The following is a 22,094-nucleotide window of genomic DNA, read 5'->3' on the forward strand; positions in this document are numbered from 1 at the left end:
GAGTGGGGCTATCTCTGGGAGGCGCTCCATAAATTTGGTTTTGGTCCTCATTATCTTCCATGGCGGCCAGAGTCTCAGTCATTGGTTATACTTAGGCCCCATTTACGCTTGCTAGAGGGACCCAGCAGGTTTGTCCTCTGTCCCCAACCCGCATTGATATTTCCATTGAGCCCCTGGCCTGACTTTTGCGCACTGATCCTGACTTTCATGGTCAGAGCTGCGGTGGTGGAGGATGTTGTAGCGTTATATGCTGACAACATGCTTATTCTAAGCAGACGCTGATAACTCTCTGGAGTCAGTATTGACTATTGTAAAGGCCTATGGGGTTTTCCCTGGGTTAATTATTAATTGGGATATGTCCAATATTTTTCCTACTTTTCCAGTTTACCAGACATCCCTTTGTCTCTAATGGTTTAAGTATTTGGGGGTTTGAAATACGCCCCAAACCTCGGATTACTTGACTCAAAATATAGATCCCGTTACGTTTAATTTCAAAGTGCGAGCACATACATGGAAGATATTGCCCCTGACGGTTATGGGTCGCATTAACCTGTTTAAAATGTCCATCCAACCTAAATATTTATATCTCCTGCAGCACTCTCCAGTTTTGATTCCTAAAAATGTGTTTTCTGGTATCGACAGTATACTGTCTTCCTTAATTTGGGAAAATAAGCCAGCTAGGGTGGCCATCAAAACCTTGTATATGTCAAAGGTGTCAAGTGGTTTAGGCCTCCCCAATCTCAGGTTGTATTACAATGCCGCACGACTGGTTCACCTGTTTAGCTGGGCCTGTGAGACTGAGAGTACAACTTTGGAGGGATGTTTGGCTGAGCGAGTGGTCTACCTCATTTAGTACCTACTGGTTTGGCGATATGCCCACACTCTATTCGACTGGTCTAACTTTGCTGCTGATTCCCCTCTATGACTTAACACTTTCTACCCTGAATTGCATAAAAACTCCTCATCTAATATTTGGGTGCTGAAAGGGGTTACTTCCCTGGGTCAGTTGTTTAGGGAAGGGTTTTTCTAAGTAATTTTACAGCTGCGGAGCGAATCTGATATACAGGACCTAATACAGCCTTTTTCAGATACTTGCAACTGCGGCATGTGGTGCAGCCTCAGTCTGGGCATACCCCTTGTTACGTGGACTACAGTGTGCTATGTCTAGCCGATGGTTTTTGGTGACGCTCACGCAATTACCCTTGCCCAGCAGTCTTTTAGCCACCTGCAGCAAAAGACTTCGCCTACAGCAGCCACCTTTCCAGGACAGATTAGGTCCGCCCCGTACTCAGATGCACCCAGGTTTTATGTAAAGACAAGGCGGCTATTGGAGGCTGAGCAAGAGTAAGTTGCAGTACGGTGAGACATACATGGGTGTTACACAGGCTGACAGGTTCTCACACGAGCTGACAGGTTCTCACACGAGCGGACAGGTTCTGACAAAAGCAGGAACTATCACCAGCGATTTGGGAGAGGCCAAGAAGGGACTACAACTGGTGCTGCACCAATTAAAACCCAGTGATCTTAACAAATACCGTATATACTCGAGTATAAGTCGACCCGAATATAAGCCGAGGCACCTAATTTTACCACAAAAACCTGGGAAAACTTATTGACTCGAGCATAAGCCTAGGGTGGGAAATGCAGCTCTAGCCGTACACAGACCTCATAGTGCCAGATATGCCCCACAGTGCCAGATATGCCCCACAGTGCCAGATGTGCCAGATATGCCCCACAGTGCCAGATATGCCCCACAGTGCCAGATTTGCCCCACAGTGCCAGATGTGCCCCACAGTGCCAGATGTGCCCCACAGTGCCAGATATGCCAGATGTGCCCCACAGTGCCAGATGTGCCAGATATGCCCCACAGTGCCATATTTGCCACACAGTGCCAGATATGCCCCACAGTTCCAGATGTGCCAGATATGCCCCAGTGCCAGATATGTCCCACAGTGCCAGATGTGCCCCACAGTGCCAGATGTGCCCCACAGTGCCAGATGTGCCCCACAGTGCCAGATGTGCCAGATATGCCCCACAGTGCCAGATGTGCCCCACAGTGCCAGATATGCCCCACAGTGCCAGATGTGCCAGATATGCCCCACAGTGCCAGATGTGCCCCACAGTGCCAGATATGCCCCACAGTGCTAGATGTGCCAGAAATGCCCCACAGTGCTAGATACTTACCCTTCGTCGCTCCCGCGCTGTCTTCTGAAGGAGGGACACGGAGAGCGCAGCGCGAGGCTCTCCTGTGTCCCTCCTGCGTCTCCGGCGGCAGCGGCGTGTGTTAAAGGAAGTGCCGGTTTGTGAACTTCCTTTAACACACACACACACCGCTGCCGCCGGAGATGCAGGAGGGACACAGGAGAGCCGCGAACTGTGCTTTCCGTGTCCCTACTAACGCTGACTCGAGTATAAGCCGAGGTGGCTTTTTCAGCACAAAAAAAAGTGCTGAAAAAGTCGGCTTATACTCGAGTATATACGGTAAACTCTATGCAGCTGCTCCCATCAGTCCCAAAGATGAGATAATAAATGAAAGGATGTACAGCTGCGCTGCTGCACGTCCACAAGTCACTGCCAGACTAGTTGCCCAGCAGTTGCCTGCGTCTAGCGTCTTGGTTGCTAGGCGCTTGGCGGCTCCCAGTCACCCCTGCGACATCATTGCAAAGCACAGGGCGGGACCCGCCTCCTCCACGAGCCGCGCTGCGGCTGATAAAGATACCCCTCCCCCCTTGAAGAGGGGTTAAGAAACCCCTAGAACCTGGTTTCTGGGGATATTTCTTAAAGAATCCTTTTTTTAGTTCAGGAGCATGGAGGAACCTCCCAGGCACCCAAGCTCTCTCCTCAGGACCATAGAAATAAATAATGTACTTGACCCCACGCAAACTTGGAGTCCAGGATTCTCTCAACAACAAACTCTTTACGTCCATGAATCATGGCCCTCATTCCGAGTTGTTGGCTCGCTAGTTACTTTTAGCAGAAATGCAAACGCAAAGCCGCCGCCCTCTGGGAGTGTATCTTAGCATAGCAGAATTGCTAACGAAAGATTAGCAATTCTGCTATTAGGTATTTCCTTGCAGTTTCTGAGTAGCTCCAGACCTACTCCTAGATTGCGATCACCTCAGTCCATTTAGTTCCTGGTTTGACGTCACAAACACGCCCAGCGTCCGGCCAACCACTCCCCCGTTTTTCCAGCCACACCTGCGTTTTTACCTGGCACACCCGCGTTTTTTAGCACACTCCCTGAAAACGGCCATTTTCCACCCAGAAACACCCACTTCCTGTCAATCACACTACAATCAGCAGAACGATTGAAAAGCTTTGTTCGCCCGTGAGTAAAATAGCATAGTTTTGTGTAAAAATACTTAACGCGTGCGCCCTGCTGTGCATACGCATGCGCAGAACTGCCGGATTTTAGCCTATTAGCAATTCTGCTAAAAATAGCAGCGAGCGAACAACTCGGAATGAGGGCCCATGACCGGAGAAGGTCTTCTGAAACCTCTTACTTTAAATTTTTTAGAAACAAATGCCGGTTTAAACAGAGAACAATGGATGGTATTATTGATTCTCAAAGATCTGGGTAATTGAAGACGGAAAGCAACAGGATTGATTTTCTGGATGATTTGAAATGGTCCAATGTAACGGGACCCAGTTTCTGAGATGTCTGGCGGAGCTTGATGTTTCGAACAAATAACCACACCATGGCCCTCATTCCGAGTTGTTCGTTCGCTAGCCGCTTTTCGCAGCAGTGCACACGCTAAGCAGCCGCCCTCTGGGAGTGAATCTTAGCTTAGCAGAATTGCGAACGAAGTATTCGCAATATTGCGAAAAGATTTTTCTTTGCAGTTTCTGAGTAGCTCCAGACTTACTCTTCCAGTGCGATCAGTTTAGTGCTTGTCGTTCCTGGTTTGACGTCACAAACACACCCAGCGTTCGCCCAGACACTCCCCCGTTTCTCCAGCCACTCCCGCGTTTTTCCCAGAAACTGCAGCGTTTTTTCACACACTCCCATAAAACAGACAGGTTCTGCCCAGAAACACCCACTTCCTGTCAATCACACTACGATCACCAGAACGAAGAAAAAACCTTGTAATGCCGTGAGTAAAATACCAAACTTCTTAGCAAATTTACTTGGTGCAGCCGCAGTGCGAACATTGCGCATGCGCATTTAGCGGAAAATCGCACCGATGCGAAGGAAAAGAACGAGTGAACAACTCGGAATGAAGGCCCATGTCTCCTACTTTGAAAGCACAAGGTTTCCGAAATCTGTCAGCAAATCTCTTAGACCGGGCTGCCGCATCCTCCAAGGCTTGATGTACTTCCCTCCAAATCCTCCTAAGACGAGAGACCGGAGAAAAAGAACTAGACTGTTGTGATGGAGAGAAAGTATTACATTTAGGATGAATACCAGAAACACAAAAGAAAGGAGACATAGAAGTTGAAGAATGTTCAGAATTATTTACGCAAATTCTGCAACGGGTAGGTGGTCAACTCAATCATCCTGGTATTTAGAGATGTAACACCATAGATACTGCTCCAACGATTGATTAACCTGTCTGTCCATTGGACTGTGGATGATACCCTGACGAGAGACTGATATTGATCCCCAGTTCCACACAAAAAGACCTCCAGAAACAGGCTACGAATTGAGAGCCTCTATCCGAGACAATGTCCTGTGGTAGGCCATGAATATGGAATATGTGTTGAATGAACACTGAGGCAAGGTCCTTAGCATTAGGCAGTTTAGACAGGGGAATGAAATTAGCCATTTTACTGAAATGATCAACTACTACCCAGTTGACTGCGGATTTGGACGATCTTGGCAGGTCCACAATAAAATCCATTGACAAATGGGTCCATGGCTTGGAGGGTACAGACAGAGGAAGTAATTGTCCAGAATGAAGAATACGAGTAGACTTGTTATTGGCACAGACATGACAGGCCCTAACAAACTCCTGAATGTCTATCTTGATAGTTGGCCACCATACTGAGCGAGAGAGAAGGTGTAAAGTCTTATTAATCCCTGGATGTCCTTAGGTCTTGTTGAAATGGAACTCAGATAACACAGCCGATCTGAGTTTCTCTGGAACGACCAGGAGTCCTGAAAGAGTCTCAGGTGGGGCCTGCATCTGTGCTGACTGAACTTGGGAGGCAAGATTCATGGGAAGACCAGCAAGAATACATCTTGGGGTGAGAATCGGCTCCGGAAGCTTAATGACTTCATGGCTAGACAGAAAACTCTGGGATAAAGCGTCAGCTTTGATGATTTTGGAGATGGGCCTATAGGTAATTACGAAATTGAACCTAGCAAAGAACACGCCCATCTGGCTTGCCGAGAGTTCAATCTTTTTAGCAGATTCAAGATAGACTAGATTTTTATGATCTGTTAATACTGTTACTGTGTGTCTTGCTCCCTCCATCCAGTGTCTCCATTCCTCCAAAGCACATTTGACTGCTAAGAGCTCTCGATTTCCTACGTCATAGTTGACTTCAGCAGGGGAAAATTTCAGAGAGAAAAAGGCACAGGGGTGGAGCTTATGACTGACTGGATCCTCTTGTGAAAGAATGGCTCCAACACCTAATTCGGAGGCATCCACTTCTACTATGAAAGGCAGATCTGGATCGGGATGCCGGAGAACAGGAGCAGAGATAAATGCTTTTTTAAGGTCCTCAAATGCCTTTACTGCCTGTGGTGACCAATGAGCAGGATCCGCACCTTTTTTGGTTAGACTCACAATTGGGGCTACAATTGAAGAAAATGAATCAATAAATATTCTGTAGTAGTTTGCAAAACCGAGGAAACGTGTGGCTTTTAGATTAGAGGGTCGAACCCATTCCACAATTGCCTGAAGTTTCTTAGGGTCCATAGAAGTCCCCTTGGAGGAGATGATGTATCATAAGAAGGCCACCTTCTCCACCTCAAATTCAAATTTTTCCAATTTTGCATAGAGATGATTCTCCCTGAGCTTGGTGAGGACTGCTTTTACATGAGCTCGATGTTCATTGAGTGAGGCGGAGTAAATTAAAATATCATCAAGATAGACGACCACAAATCTTCCAAGGAATTCTCAAAGAACGTCATTTATAAGGTCCTGGAAGACGGCAGGGGCGTTGGAGAGTCCAAAAGGCATCACCAAATACTCATAGTGGCCTGAGTGGGTATTGAATGCGGTTTTCCACTTGTCCCCCTGCCGAATCCGAATGAGATTGTAGGCTCCTCGCAAATCTATCTTAGAAAAAACTGTAGCATTTCTGAGCTGATCAAATAAGACGGGGATCAGATGCAATGGGTATGATTTTTTATCCGTAATTTTGTTCAGTCCCCTGTAATCGATACATGGCCGTAATGAGCCATCCTTTTTCCCGACAAAGAAAAACCTGTCTCACACCGGTGAATTAGAAGGCCTGATAAAGCCTTTTCTAAACTCTCCCGGATGTATTCATCCATAGCTTACATCTCGGGCAAAGACAGAGCATAGAGGCGGTCTTTAGGGAGTCTAGCTCCAGGTATAAGATTGATTGCACAATCATAAGGACGGTGAGGCAAAGATTCTGCTTGTTGTTTGGAAAAAACATCCACGAAAGACATGTACTGGGTTGGCAACCCTTCAGGGACTAGAAGTGCTGAGTGGACTGGCATGGTCAGGCATTTGGCTGCACATTCTGTGCCCCAGGAAACAAAATCTTCTTTACCCCAGTTGAATACTGCCTTATGAGCTTTTAGCCAGGGCAGGCCCAGAACTACTGGAGTTAAAGGGCAGTGAGGGTCATTCTGACCTGATCGCACGCAGCAACTTTTCGCTTGCCGTGCGATCAAGTAGATGCCGCTTATGGAGGAGTGTTTTTTTGCATAGCAAGGTTGCGTTCGCTTGTGCAGCCGTGCTATGCAAAAAAAGTTTTGTGCAGAAGTAGACTAATGCTAGACATACTTACCCTGTGCGATCACTTCAGCGTGGCAAGTCCAGGAATTGATGTCAGACATCCGCCCTCCAAAACGCCTCGCTTCGGATCTCCATGCACCGAAAACTGTCAGTTGACGCCCGGATCCGCCTTCCTTCTGTCAATCTTCTTGTGGTCACCGCTGCAACTGCTCTCTTCGTTGGAGGCGTCGCTGCACGGCGACGCCTGCGCAATGCGGCCACAGCGCATGCGCAGTTCCAATCCGATCGCACGGCTGCGATGAAGCGCAGCGTGCGATCGGGTGAATGACCCCCAATGTACAAGGAAGAAAGACAACTCTTCACAATGGAATATTCCAACACAAAACTGGAGGGCTGGAGTCCGGGTGCTCACCCGACCGTTTTGAAGGGGGTTGGCATCTAATCCATAGACTGAAATAGTTGGGCAAAGAGTCTCCATAGGAATTCCTCAGGCACAAGCAAATTCCAAATCCATAAAATTTCCAGCAGCCCCGGAGTCAGCAAAAGCAGTTACCTCACTTGGACCAGAAGGGGTAACTAACCTAATAGGTAATAATAAAGAATTATTCGGGGAGATGGAACAGAGATCCGAAAAAACTCTCCCTGAATATCTGGGGTCTGCTAGTTTTCGGCCTTCTGCGGACAAGTGTTCGCCAGATGCCCCTTGATCCCGCAATAGAGACACAGTCCTAGACTGCGACGTCTCGCCTTCTCTTGAGGCATCAAGCAGAAAGCTCCGATCTGCATGGGTTCCTCAGTATTTCCTGCAACCTCTGGCACCGTCCAACGAGATGTAGGTATGGGAACCTCTTTTTCCATTCTCCGCACCCTGATACGTCTATCTACTTTGATGGCTAACTCCGTAAGTGCATCCAGAGTGGCCGGGGAAGGATATTGAACGAGAAAATCCTTAATTTGCTCTGTTAGTCCCAACCGGAACTGACTTCGAAGTGCCGGGTCATTCCACCCACAGTCATTGGCCCATCGGCGAAACTCAGTACAATATACCTCGGCAGAATTTCTTCCTTACTTAAGGGAACAAAGATGGGCCTCTGCGGATGCTGCCCAATCTGGGTCATCATAGAGACTCCCAAGGCATTAAAGAAGGAATCCACGGAATGCAGTCTGGGGTGATTTGCTGACAGGCCAAAGGCCCAAGATTGTGGGTCACCTTGCAACAGGGAAATTACGATTCCCACTCGCTGGGTCTCAGAACCTGAAGCGTAAGGCCTGAGCTTGAAATACCATTTACAACTCTCCCGGAAGTCCACAAACTGTTTAAGGTCCCCAGAGAACCTATCTGTTATGATTCCCGTACTCCAGACCAGAGGAGATCTAATGGCAGAGGTCTGAGTACTGGGAAGATTTGCTGGTTGTGGGAGCAGGAGAGCCTAGTAACCCCTGGCGCCCTAACTCCGTTGTCTCGCCCGTGTTATCAGAAATCCCCTGCGAGACTATGGTTGCTTGAGCCCATGGCAGCCGCGTTCGAAGGGCGGATTATGTCTGCCCAACCCCGATGCCCCCTCAGGTCTTAATGGGAGACAAAGGGAAATCCGAGACAGGGTGATAACAAGGGGCCCTCTGACTAAGCAACCAGGCCAGGGGTTACAAGCTAACTAACTTAAACCAAGGTATGTGCGGACTAGCCGCCAGGGAAAAGGACAACCAAAGATCCACTGATCCGTTACTCCTATCCAGCACCGCTGGATACCAGAGTGGATCTGTGGGAGCGGAATCCTCCGCAAAAGCTCCAGAACACAAATAAACTAAATAATAAACAGTAAGCGGACAAGCCGCAACACACGGCTGCGCCGCGACTCACGAACACCACAGGATGTTAAAGGTGCTCGGTCAGACTCCAGGAATAGATGACAAATATCCGAGTACAGGACCACTGAGGACAGGAACAACCGGATAGAGCAGGACTGGAAACTCTCTGCAACTGACAAAGGCAAACAGGAAGCTATCACCGGCGTCTGTGAGAAGTCCAAAGGGTGCTTATAAGTGTGAGCTCCCCAATCAGGAGCCAGACTGGGTCATCACAATTAATGCCGTGCAGCTTGCATGCTGCACGGCCAGCACACCATGATACAATCAGCACATCATGATACAATTAGAACAGACCCAGCAACGGGGAACGCGGCCCGAATGTGGCGTCCCCGTTGCTAGGGTCAGAGCGGCTCCGTGCGCCCGGCGTCTAGCGTTGCCAGGGAGCCGGCGGCTGTACGCGCATGGCGTCCCTGGTTGCTAGGCGCCGGGCCGCACCGACGAGCGGACCCCGGCGCCTAACAGTACCCCCCCCTTGAGGAGGGGTCAAGGAACCCCTAAAGCCAGGTTTCTGAGGAAATTCTCGAAAAAATGCCCTTTTGAGCCTCGGGGCATGAAGATCCTCATCCAGGACCCAAGACCTTTCCTCCGGCCCATAACCTCTCCAATGCACCAAAAAATAAAGCCGACCCCGGGACAACTTGGAATCGAGAACCTTCTCCACCAAGAACTCCTGCTGACCCTGTACATTTATAGGTGATCTCCCCTGAGATATTTTACGAGGAAATCTACTGGACGAAACATATGGTTTCAGCAATGAGCAATGGAAGGTATTTCCGATCCGTAAAGTTTTTGGTAAACGTAACCGGAAAGCAACTGGATTGACTTTTTTGATAATGTGAAATGGTCCAATAAATTTAGGACCCAATCTGGCTGAGGTTTGTCGAAGTTTAATGTTGCGAGTCGACAACCACACCTTATCTCCTACTTTAAAAGTGCACGGCTGCCGGAGCCTGTCAGAAAATCTTTTTTCCCGGAATGCCGCTTTTCTGAGAGCCAGGTGCACTTTTCTCCAAATAAGTTTAAGATGAGAGGTCAGGGCCAGTGAGGAGACAGAGGAATGTTGAAAAAATGAATTAGCTCTGGGGTGAAAACCAAAAACTGCAAAAAATGGAGACACATTGGTGGAAGAATGACAGGCATTATTATAAGCAAACTCCGCCAATGGAAGAAACTCCGACCAGTCATTTTGGAGTTTGGCCGAGTACAAACGCAAATATTGTTTTAGAGATTGATTAACTCGCTCAGTCTGCCCATTGGATTGGGGATGATAGCCGGACGTTAAAGATAACTTCATCTTTAATGAAGCACAAAAAGACTTCCAAAATTGTGCAATGAATTGTGGACCCCGATCAGAAACAATATCAGTGGGTAAGCCATGGAGTCTGAAAACATGGCGGAGGAACAAGACTGCCAATCCCTGGGCAGATGGCAATCGGGGAAGAGCAATGAAATGGGCCATTTTGCTAAAACGGTCCACTACCACCCATATGACTCGGCATCCGGCTGACAGAGGGAGGTCCACCACAAAATCCATGGAGATATGCGACCATGGCCTAAGAGGAACATTCAAGGGCATAAGTTGACCGATGGGTAAAGAACGGGGAACTTTATGCTGTGCACAGACCTGACACGAAAAAACAAACTCTTTAATGTCTTTGGAAAGACCAGGCCACCATACTGAGCGGGAGACTAATTCCAAAGTCTTAGCGATTCCCGGATGCCCGGCAACTTTGCTATCATGAAACTCCGTCAAAACAGTTGCTCTCAAAAACTCAGGGACAAAAAGACGACCAGCAGGAGTATTTCCAGGAGCTTGATGTTGAAGCAGCTTTAACTGGGTAAATACATCCTGTGTGAGGCCTGCCCGAATGGTTGAGGACGGCAGTATGGGAGTAACAGGACTGTTGTCTTGAACTGGAAGAAAACTGCGTGACAGGGCATCTGCCTTAGTATTCTTGGAACCTGGCCTGAAGGTGATAATGAATTTGAAACGAGTAAAAAATAAAGCCCAACGAGCCTGCCGGGCATTCAGTCGCTTAGCTGATTCAATGTATTGAAGATTTTTGTGATCAGTCAAAACTGAAATAGTATGAGTCGCTCCTTCAAGCCAATGTCTCCACTCCTCGAAAGCCCATTTAATAGCCAGCAATTCCCGGTTACCAACATCGTAGTTGGATTCTGCAGATGAGAATTTCCTGGACATAAAGGCACAAGGATGTAATTCAAGGGAATCCGGATCCTTCTGAGATAGGATAGCCCCCACTCCAACCTCCGAGGCATCAACCTCAACAATGAAAGGCAATTCTGGGTTGGGATGTCTGAGGACAGGGGCTGAGACAAAGGCTTGTTTCAAGGCCTGAAAAGATAACTCAGCTTCACGTGACCAATTGGTGGGATCTGCTCCCTTCTTAGTTAGTGCCACAATGGGAGCAACTAGGTCAGAGAAAGAGTGAATAAATCTTCTATAGTAGTTCGCAAACCCTAAAAAGCGCTGAATTGCTTTTAAGTTGGTGGGTTGCGCCCAACTAAGGATGGCTTGGAGCTTCTTTGGTTCCATACAGAATCCCCGAGGGGAAATAATGTACCCTAAAAAGGATACCTCCGTAACATGAAATTCACACTTCTCCAGCTTGGCATACAGGTGATTTTCACGTAATTTTTTTAGAACTTGACGCACCTGGGTAACATGTTGTTCTACAGAATCAGAATATATCAAAATATCGTCTAAGTAGACTACAACGAACCTTCCAAGAAATTCACGGAGCACATCGTTAATGAGATCCTGGAAGACTGCCGGAGCGTTAGACAGGCCAAATGGCATGACCAGATACTCATAGTGGCCTGACTGAGTACTGAATGCCGTTTTCCACTCATCCCCTGACTTGATTCTGATGAGGTTATATGCTCCTCTCAGGTCAATCTTAGAAAAAATCACAGCCGAACGTAGCTGATCAAAGAGGACAGAGATCAGCGGCAGAGGGTAAGTATTCTTTACTGAGATTTTATTCAAAGCTCTAAAATCAATGCAGGGTCTGAGAGAACCATCCTTCTTCTCTACGAAGAAGAAACCTGCACTTAAAGGGGATTTGGATGGCCTGATAAATCCTTTCCCAAGGCTTTCTTTCACATACTCATTCATGGCCACAGTTTCAGGACCAGACAATGCATATAACCTTCCTTTAGGCAACGTGGCACCAGGAATTAGCTCAATGGCACAATCATAAGGCCTATGGGGAGGCAGAATATCCGCATTGCCCTTGGAAAATACATCAACAAAATCCTGGTATTCCACAGGAATGGGTGCGGGAACGGCGGCAGCTACTCGGATAGGAAGCGTAATACATTCTTTATTACAGATGGTACCCCATTGTAAGATCTCCCCCGACTGCCAATCAATGATGGGATTATGAAAGGCCAGCCAAGGGTGACCCAGAACCACAGGAACTGCTGGACAATGGGTAAGGAAAAACTCAATCTTTTCAGAATGTAGAGCTCCTACCGAAAGTAAAACAGGAGGTGTACAGAGAGAAATAACCCCATTGGACAAGGGACTCCCATCTAAACCATGCATGGTGACACACCTACCCAAGGTTAACTGAGGAATACCTAAGGCCTTGGCCCATGTTAAATCCATAAAGTTCCCTGCAGCTCCACTGTCCACAAAAGCAGAGACCGAGGAACAGAGGCTGCCAAAGGAAACTTTAGCAGGAACTAACAGTGAATTATTTGAGGAGATAAGCTGCAGACCAAAGTGAACCCCCTCACAACTCACTTGGTCGGGAAGTTTCCCGACTTGTTCGGACAACTACGGGCAAAATGTCCCTTACCTCCACAGTATAAACAAAGACCAGAATTTTGCCTCCTGGTTCTTTCTTCAGGAGACAATTTGGAGAGACCTAACTGCATAGGCTCCTCCATGTCCACAGGGATGGAAAAAACACAAGGAGTAGACCCGACAGACGCTCCTTTTTCAGCCCTCCGCTCTCTGAGCCGACGATCTATCTTAATAGAGAGCTCCATGAGTTTATCGAGAGTCTCAGGAGCGGGATACTGAAGGAGACTGTCTTTAATAGATTCAGATAAGCCGAGGCGAAACTGACTGCGCAGGGCTGGGTCATTCCATCCACAGTCGTTCGACCAACGGCGAAACTCAGTACAATATACCTCGGCAGAATTTCTTCCTTACTTAAGGGAACAAAGATGGGCCTCTGCGGATGCTGCCCAATCTGGGTCATCATAGAGACTCCCAAGGCATTAAAGAAGGAATCCACGGAATGCAGTCTGGGGTGATTTGCTGACAGGCCAAAGGCCCAAGATTGTGGGTCACCTTGCAACAGGGAAATTACGATTCCCACTCGCTGGGTCTCAGAACCTGAAGCGTAAGGCCTGAGCTTGAAATACCATTTACAACTCTCCCGGAAGTCCACAAACTGTTTAAGGTCCCCAGAGAACCTATCTGTTATGATTCCCGTACTCCAGACCAGAGGAGATCTAATGGCAGAGGTCTGAGTACTGGGAAGATTTGCTGGTTGTGGGAGCAGGAGAGCCTAGTAACCCCTGGCGCCCTAACTCCGTTGTCTCGCCCGTGTTATCAGAAATCCCCTGCGAGACTATGGTTGCTTGAGCCCATGGCAGCCGCGTTCGAAGGGCGGATTATGTCTGCCCAACCCCGATGCCCCCTCAGGTCTTAATGGGAGACAAAGGGAAATCCGAGACAGGGTGATAACAAGGGGCCCTCTGACTAAGCAACCAGGCCAGGGGTTACAAGCTAACTAACTTAAACCAAGGTATGTGCGGACTAGCCGCCAGGGAAAAGGACAACCAAAGATCCACTGATCCGTTACTCCTATCCAGCACCGCTGGATACCAGAGTGGATCTGTGGGAGCGGAATCCTCCGCAAAAGCTCCAGAACACAAATAAACTAAATAATAAACAGTAAGCGGACAAGCCGCAACACACGGCTGCGCCGCGACTCACGAACACCACAGGATGTTAAAGGTGCTCGGTCAGACTCCAGGAATAGATGACAAATATCCGAGTACAGGACCACTGAGGACAGGAACAACCGGATAGAGCAGGACTGGAAACTCTCTGCAACTGACAAAGGCAAACAGGAAGCTATCACCGGCGTCTGTGAGAAGTCCAAAGGGTGCTTATAAGTGTGAGCTCCCCAATCAGGAGCCAGACTGGGTCATCACAATTAATGCCGTGCAGCTTGCATGCTGCACGGCCAGCACACCATGATACAATCAGCACATCATGATACAATTAGAACAGACCCAGCAACGGGGAACGCGGCCCGAACGTGGCGTCCCCGTTGCTAGGGTCAGAGCGGCTCCGTGCGCCCGGCGTCTAGCGTTGCCAGGGAGCCGGCGGCTGTACGCGCACGGCGTCCCTGGTTGCTAGGCGCCGGGCCGCACCGACGAGCGGACCCCGGCGCCTAACACTATCTGGGAGATTTAGTTTAGGTCTCTTGGCGCAGGTGACGAGACGGTCTGGGTTCTATGATTTGACTCCTGAGAGTCCACACGAAGGGTAAGGTCCTGCAGCTGTTGGGTCAAAACCTGGATGTGGCCTGCCAGAATCTGGGCCGGATTTTGTGCTGGATCCATCCGGAGACAAACGACCCACGGAGCTAAAGTTTTTGGACTGGTGATACTGTTACGTGTACAACAGTGTGCTATGACTATCCGATGGTTCTTGGTGATGCTCACGTAATTACCCTTGCCCTGCAGTCTTTTAGCCTCCTGCAGCCAAAGACTTCGCCTACAGCAGCCGCCTTTCCAGGGCAGATTAGGTCCGCCCCATACTCAGATGCCCCCAGGTTTTATGTAAAGACAAGGCAGCTATTGGAGGCTGAGCAAGAGTAGGTTGCAGTACAGTGAGACGTACACAGAACCCTGTCTATGACACAAAACCCTGCACGATTTGCGGACAGAGAGAGATAACCTAATGCACGTTAGTGCAACAATGCACCGGTTGGAATATAATATTAAGACAATAACTATGCACATGGTGTTATGAATAACAAGACGGTAAATACTAATGATTTGTAATGCAACAATGCATAGGCTAATATAATAAAGAAATGTTGGCAAGACAGTGCCTATGTGGAAACTCAACACCAAAACCTGAGTATACCGCAAGCTGGATCAGATCAGGAATCAATCAGGCAAGGTCTCAGGATCACAGGTGTTACATAGGTTGACAGGGTCTCACATGAGCTGACAGGTACTCACAAAAGCAGGAACTATCACCAGCAATTTGGGAGAGGCCAAGAACGGACTACAAATGGTGCTGCACCAATAAAAAGCTAGTGATCTTAACAAATAAAGTCTATGCAGCTGCTCCCATCAGCCCCAAAGATGAGATAATAAATGAAAGGACGTGCAGCTGCGCTGCTGCATGTCCACAGGTCACTTCCAGACTAGTTGCCCAACAACGGGAATGCTGCTTACGTCTAACGTCCCGGGTTGCTAGGCGCTCAGCGGCTCCCAGTCCCCCCTGCGATAGCGTTGCTAAGCACAGGGCAGGATCCGGAAGCGCCGGCTGACGGAGGAAGTGCAGCGTCCCGGACGCTTGGCAACGGCCGGAACCTGCCTCCTCCACGAGCAGCGCTGCGACTGATAACACCCCTCCTGCTCTGTCATCCTCCGCATTTCAATAAAGTATTAATGTACTTGTAATTGTTTTTCAACATTGACAAATACAACTCGCCCAGAAAAAACAGGTTATTTAGCAAGGGTTGTTTTGTGTAAGATTTACAAACTCGGACCCCATTACATCAGCAAGTGGGTTTGCAAAATGTCTGATTTTTGTGGCAAAAGTAGCTACATGACCAGCCACCATCTGCTTGGACATGCTGCGCTCATGTCAGAACTTCTCCGGCGGTGCACATCCGACTGGTGTCCACTGGGCCGACTGTTGTTTGGTGTCTGGTCAAAACTGTAGATGCAGAATTCATAGTCACTGATGATCTCCCACACAGAGTTTGAGCAACTGCCAAGCCTGGCCAGCATGTTGCGGCACCAGTTCATCCAAGTCTCCGTCTGCTCTCGCGTCAACTAATAAAGCACCCAGTGTGCAGAAACCTTGCTCAGGCCAACCTTTTCGTGGCATATCAAGTGGATCCCGATGAGATGCCTATCTCCTTCTCTAACTGGGCCATGGTCACCCTAGCGTTCCACCTCCACTTTGGCCCACACAGAAGCAACGTTGTCCTCTGTAATGGTGTACACAGGTCGGCTGAATTGCTTCTAGTCTTCCAGGGACCATCTCCTGCGCCAAAATTCTACAACCACTAAGACATAGCAGATCGGGACAGTGCTTCCTCCCCTGAAACACCTTGCAGTTGGTCAGAACTCTCCTGCATGAACAGACCACTCTTGTAGTCATAGAAGGTCAAGGGCTGTCCGTCCTTTGGTCTCTACAGAGCTCCATAACGAGTGAGGAAGTGAACATGCTGACTTCTTCGGTGTGCAGTGCTGCTTATATACAGAGCTGTGCCTTGACATTTCACAAGAACTTTAGTCAGAGGTTACAGTTCACAACTAGTCAGATTGTGTCTACTTTACGTATGTAATGCACATCCGGAAACTTATTGCACACTCCTCGTACATTACCTGTTAGAGTTGAAGGTAAAAAATATAGTGCAGTGAGAGATCATTGATCGAAATGTCATTAATGTACCAAAGCACTGGCGAGAGAAGTCTTATAGTCTTAAGCTTAAGGTACCCATAGACTTTGTGACATTTTGCAGTGTGTATAGCCGAAAGAGAACACCAGTTGCTATCAATGCCTGAATGAGCTGTCAAGATGACTAGTAAATCAGGCCAGACAAAGACCACATTTGACTGTGAATGCAGTCTATGCGCCTATGGGGGTAATTCTGAGTTGATCGCAGCAGGAACTTTGTTAGCAGTTGGGCAAAACCATGTGCACTGCAGGGGAGGCAGATATAACATGTGCAGAGAGAGATAGATTTGGGTGGGTTATTTTGTTTCTGTGCAGGGTAAATACTGGCTGCTTTATTTTTACACTGCAATTTAGATTGCAGATTGAACACACCCCACCCAAATCTATCTCTCTCTGCACATATTATATCTGCCTCCCCTGCACTGCACATGGTTTTGTCCAACTGCTTACAAAGTTCCTGCTGCGATCAACTCAGAATTACCCCCTATATCCCATACGTTCTAGCCATAACGTCCAATCACCAAATAGGTGAGCTCTTAAGATCTGACTACACACATGTATGTGTTAGCCCATGCATGGACATACACGGGCTGATTCTGAGCTGCACATTGCGGACAGACCCTCTTTGTGCTTCTGAACGGTCACCTCCCTGGAAACCCAGCACATTTCCTACACATATCTGCTATCGCGCGTCTCAGTCGCTCAGCTCCGTGAACATTAGCATTGCGTGCGACTCAGATACAGGCACACAGCGAGAATTTAAAGGGGTTGTCCAAATAAGACATTACTATAATATAGTAACTGTGCACTGGCTATAGACCGTATACAGGGCCTTATTCAGCTGTAATAGCAGCAGCGATGCGATCGCATCCTCCAGTGAATTAGCCCAGCACTGCGTGTGTGCAGGCCAGGGAGATGCAATCGCATCTCAGCAATGTGAACGCCTCTGCCTGATTGACAGGTAGAGGCGTTAACAGGGCGGTGTGTGGGCGGCGACGCTGTGTTGCAGGGACGAGTTGGGCCATTTACGGAGCCAGGCTGCACAGGCAGGGAGGCATCCCTAATTCAGCGATGTAATAGCAATTTAATTTACATGCTGGGCAGCCTTGCACTGTTCTGGGCGGACTTGCACTGTGCTGGGCGGCCCCCATCATGCGATCGCAAGCAGTGTCCGTTTTGCTAATTTCAAAAACTGCAACTGATGCTGAATTAGGACCGTAGTAAAATAGTAAGACTTTGCTGCTGCCCATTTAAAGGCATGTGCCTCACTGCATCTCTGCATGGCAGTAAGCACAGGAAAATAGCATACGCTGTTTATAGAGTATAGAGTAGTAGGACAACAAATTACTGTACAGGTCTGCCTTCATACAGACCAAATCACAAGTTTACAAGAGCATATTCCAGAATTGTATGCCTGTTTTGCCACTCCTGTACCTCCATAAGAAATTTCGTTATCTCTTTTTCCAAAGGGCTAAAGTTGCTTCGATAACTTCATTGTTCACTCCGGTAGTTTGGGAATCCACCCTTCTTGCAAATCACTACCCCAGATTAGATCTCTTCCCAGAATTAACCCTACTAGGCAGAAACGGACAGAGAACTGACCGGAATCTGCGGAGAGCAGCAGCAACAGAATCACAGAGCACAGAATAAGTGATTGTGCGCACAATCACTGGGAAGAGATCTGAGGGTGCCTTGCCGTGACCCCCATGTCACTCACTAGTTGTTCAAGTTGTTCAAGATATTAGTTATAGAGAAGATGTCGTCCAAGTTTTGACCAGAAGGAGTGGCCAGAAGGAGTGGAACGTGATTAACAGCACAGGCAGGAGAAGCTATCCCCTACGCTGTCAAAAAACACCAGAGCCACACCTATACTGGATAATAGGGTAAGTCAGGGAAAGTTTTTCCACTACAAACGAATAGACTGAGCCTTTCATCCAAAGTGTCCACAAGCTCCACAAAATACATAAAGGAGCTGTAAACATTGCACTTCCTCCCCCTACCCTTACCCAACCCTTCCCTCGTCCTTATTCATTTTTTGTTTACTTTTATTTTATTTATTATTATATTCATTTATTATTATATTCATTTCTCTTAGCACACTATACATTAGCACACATAAGCGCTCGGTCCAAATCAATTTCTATATACGTCAAACAATAACCTGAGCAGCCTCATTTCACAAGCGCAGCAAACTATATTTATTCATGTCCTGATGAAAGGTCATTCATTCTATGACATAGCCTCCACTGTCTACATCACAGGGAGATAAAGATACTAGTAGGGTATCAGTAGGGTAGCAGACCAGTCATTAGCGGTGTCGCTAGCATTGTGTCCAAGGTTTCAGGGGGAGGAGGGGGGGGTTCTCTCTCGTCCCTCACCTTCCACTCTCTCTCTCCCTCTTCCCCATCTCTCTGCCTCTTTCTTTTCCAGTCTGATTGTCTTCCCTCCTTTCTCTCCTCTCCAACGTCTGTCTGCATCTCCTCTCTCTTCCCCTCTTCCGCTGAACTTTTTCTCACGCTCCCCTTCCTCTCTTTTTACCCCTTCCTTCCCTTGTCTCACTCTCCCCCCAACTTTTTCTCTCTCCCTTTTCCTCTGTCTCCTTCCTTCTTTTCCCTCCCTCGGCGGGTTGGATTAAGGGGAAAAAAATGAAGATATAATTAGGTCAAAACTCTGAAAATGCTGTTTTTAGCAGTTTGGTTGCATTCCTATATGTACCAAACTCCGGGCTTCTTTTCACATTTCCCTCTGAGAGGGATCCAGTTCAATGTAGAAGTTGATAAGTGGTTCAAAGAATTGTTGATTCCAGAATATTTCTAAATAAAGTACCACACCTGGCAGGTCTTATGAGTGCGCAAAAAGGGGAATCAAAAAGATTGGTTTTAGAAGTCCACTAATGTTACCAAAACAGTGACATCCTCTGCTGGTTCTCAAAACCTGTATTCTGTGCAGCTAGATTATGTACAGCTGGTTTCCCATATAAGGGTGGGCACTACGTGCCCTATCTTGCCCATAAGTACACCTGTAAATGTGGGGTCACTCACATAAGAAAGAGGGAAGTCATTATCCTCCACATTGGGTGTTATAGGTGTTGACATTTTAACCGTGTAGACATTATGGTGGCATTGTGATATTCGACAATATATCTACTATTCCATTACTGACATACTGTTCTTTCTTACCATTGTAATATCTTTCATCCATAAAGATGTGTTTTCAAATGAGTCTGGATTCGTGATATCATAAACAAGAACAAATCCTTGAGCGCCACGGAAATAGCTGACACTTAGGGTATGGAAACGTTCCTGTCCGGCTGTATCCCTGGAAAACAGTTTATGTAGAAATTAGATAACCTTGTAATGCAGGACTCATCTCCATCCCCATTCTCTGATTGCCTTCAGAGTCTCGTCACGGAGTCTCGTCTTGTGATGCCCATTTTCTAACATATTTGGCAACTAAATAAATGAAAACATCTGTTTTATCATTTCTATGCTTTATTCGGATTTAGAAGTGCAAAAGATCTTTGTTTTACTTTCTAATTAATCACAATGTTTAAGTTAGAAGTAACAGACACTGACTTGTGCTTCTCAAAGACAAGCCATGTACTGTGAGGACAAGCTGGCAGTATACATTTCTGTGTGGTGTCACTGCTCCTGGAGGATTTGCAACATTGCAGATAGAGAATAAAGAGAAAGCTGGAGAGGGTCTACCTGGTGGCATACCCTAACTCCCAACTGCTCTAAAGTACGAGAATACTGTCCTGCCCTCTCTCACCTCACACTTTAAACTATCCACAGAGCTTTAACAAACGATTCCTATGAGATCAGTTCTACTAATAATCAGCAGTGGAACAAATATTTTTGCAGAAGCTGCAACTCACGTTATAGGATTGTTGTACTGTGTTTTTATTTGTATTAACAAAACAGTTTGGCAACATGTAAGACCTATATGTGCCAAATAGAAAAACCCAGTGGCTAATGTAGACTGTGGCATGTTTGCGGAACCTTTTATTGCACGCACGTGACATTGAGGCTTGAGATGGCATTTGCAAAGAATCTGTAATTGCAAAGTCTTGAAAAGACCACTGCAATCCATGGGTGTTTCTGGGTGGAGTCAGGGGGGTGTTGGGGTAGCCAAAAGAGAGCGCAAATTAAATTGTAATGCAAATTATGGTATAGAAACTGGTATAGTTCTCAAGCTGCATCACTTGCACTCTGTTCATTGCATCATAGTGACAATGACAATGAGTCGAGTCTTGTGTACTGATGTGTGGGAGACACAACACTCATAGGATTTGAGATGTATGCAAATGCATTCGCAGCTGGTAATTTGTATGCAGCAGCTTTCAAAAATATGCAAATGTCGCTGCTGCCTGAGTCTGTACTGAAGCGGCCACTGGCGGCTTTGCAGATCCCAGTGGCTGCATACGAAAACTCAGCATCCGCTGCAGATCAGTCAATTATCTAAGTTCTGGGTAGCCCTATGGATGTGCAGCATGGCCGCAGGAAGTACGCTGGAGACATTGCAGCTGCAGACGGGATCGCAGTTGCAGCCTCATATATGCTCCCAAAATGGTTGCAACATGTCTGTGTTTTTTCCCCAATTTCCCGTTACATCCTCCTCCTATCAATCACTTTGCAAATAAATCTCTGTGACCGCCGCCAGAAGAACACTGCGGCACATGCAAGTTGCAACTTAGACGCACACTCATACGGGCGATAATCACTCAACTGCAGAAAACCGGGTTTGCATAACTCTCTGATTCAGGCTCATAGTACTATAACCTTTATTTAGGAAATGTATGGTTTAGTGTGCTGTTGGGAAATAAACTGACTTTGTTTCACACTGGAGTGAAAGGTAAAGGCCCAAGATCCTCACTGGGTCTCATGGATCACTTGTTATGTAGAGCTGCCAACATTTCACAACCGTTTCAAGGGATACTTTACCTATTGCATCAGAATACTTCTGACCTTAGCTCAGCACTCACTGGGGGTCATTCAAGTGTGGTCGGATTTGCTATCACTGCTGCTTTCTTGGAAGCAGCAGTGATAGCACTGTATGTAAAAGCAGCAGGAGGCGTCTATTACATGCAGATGCCTCCTGCTGTACTAGTGATCTGAGATGAGTCGTAGGACGCAGCATCAGATCAAAGCACCCACCATCGGGCGGCTTGCAGCACCCATGGAGCTGTGCGAGCCGCCTGTCTCAGAGGCCAAGAAATCTCTGTCTTACGACGGCAATCCCTGGTCCCTTCCCACCCGAGAAACAGCAGTACCCTACCTGCCCCTTAATAAGCATCAGACTGTCAATCAATGACAGTCTGATGCCGGTCTGCGTCCTATGCCGCAGAACCTGTTCACCCATGCACAGAACGGGTCCTGCACATGTGAAAAACAATACTTTGCGCCGATGATCTCAAGTACAACCACATCTGAATGACTCCCTCTCTACCTGTGCGGCAGACCATGGCAATGTCCATTAAGTCATGGTTTCCAAATTCTGTCAGAAGGCATTATTTTATATTTACATCAATAATATTCATTTATTAAACCCTGCATATGAGGACACATTGTAAGACTTGTAAGCATGCAGAGGAAGGTACAATTTATTGTTTGTTTCAGTAGCACTGAGCTGTAAATACTGAACACAATGTA

General features: G+C 47.3%; 1 protein-coding gene across 1 annotated transcript in view; it reads right to left on the minus strand.

Moving 5' to 3' along the window:
* The window catches only part of LOC134929290 (ras-related protein Rab-10-like), a 171,017-nt gene that overhangs the window by 89,284 nt on the left and 59,639 nt on the right, over positions 1–22,094 (minus strand). The window contains exon 3 of the mRNA XM_063924988.1: positions 19,623–19,761. Coding sequence (XP_063781058.1) covers positions 19,623–19,761 — 139 coding nt within the window. The remainder of the gene's footprint in view (positions 1–19,622; positions 19,762–22,094) is intronic.

This window comes from Pseudophryne corroboree, chromosome 5 (genome assembly GCF_028390025.1).
Source record: "Pseudophryne corroboree isolate aPseCor3 chromosome 5, aPseCor3.hap2, whole genome shotgun sequence".
In the NCBI taxonomy this organism is placed as follows: Eukaryota; Metazoa; Chordata; class Amphibia; order Anura; family Myobatrachidae; genus Pseudophryne; species Pseudophryne corroboree.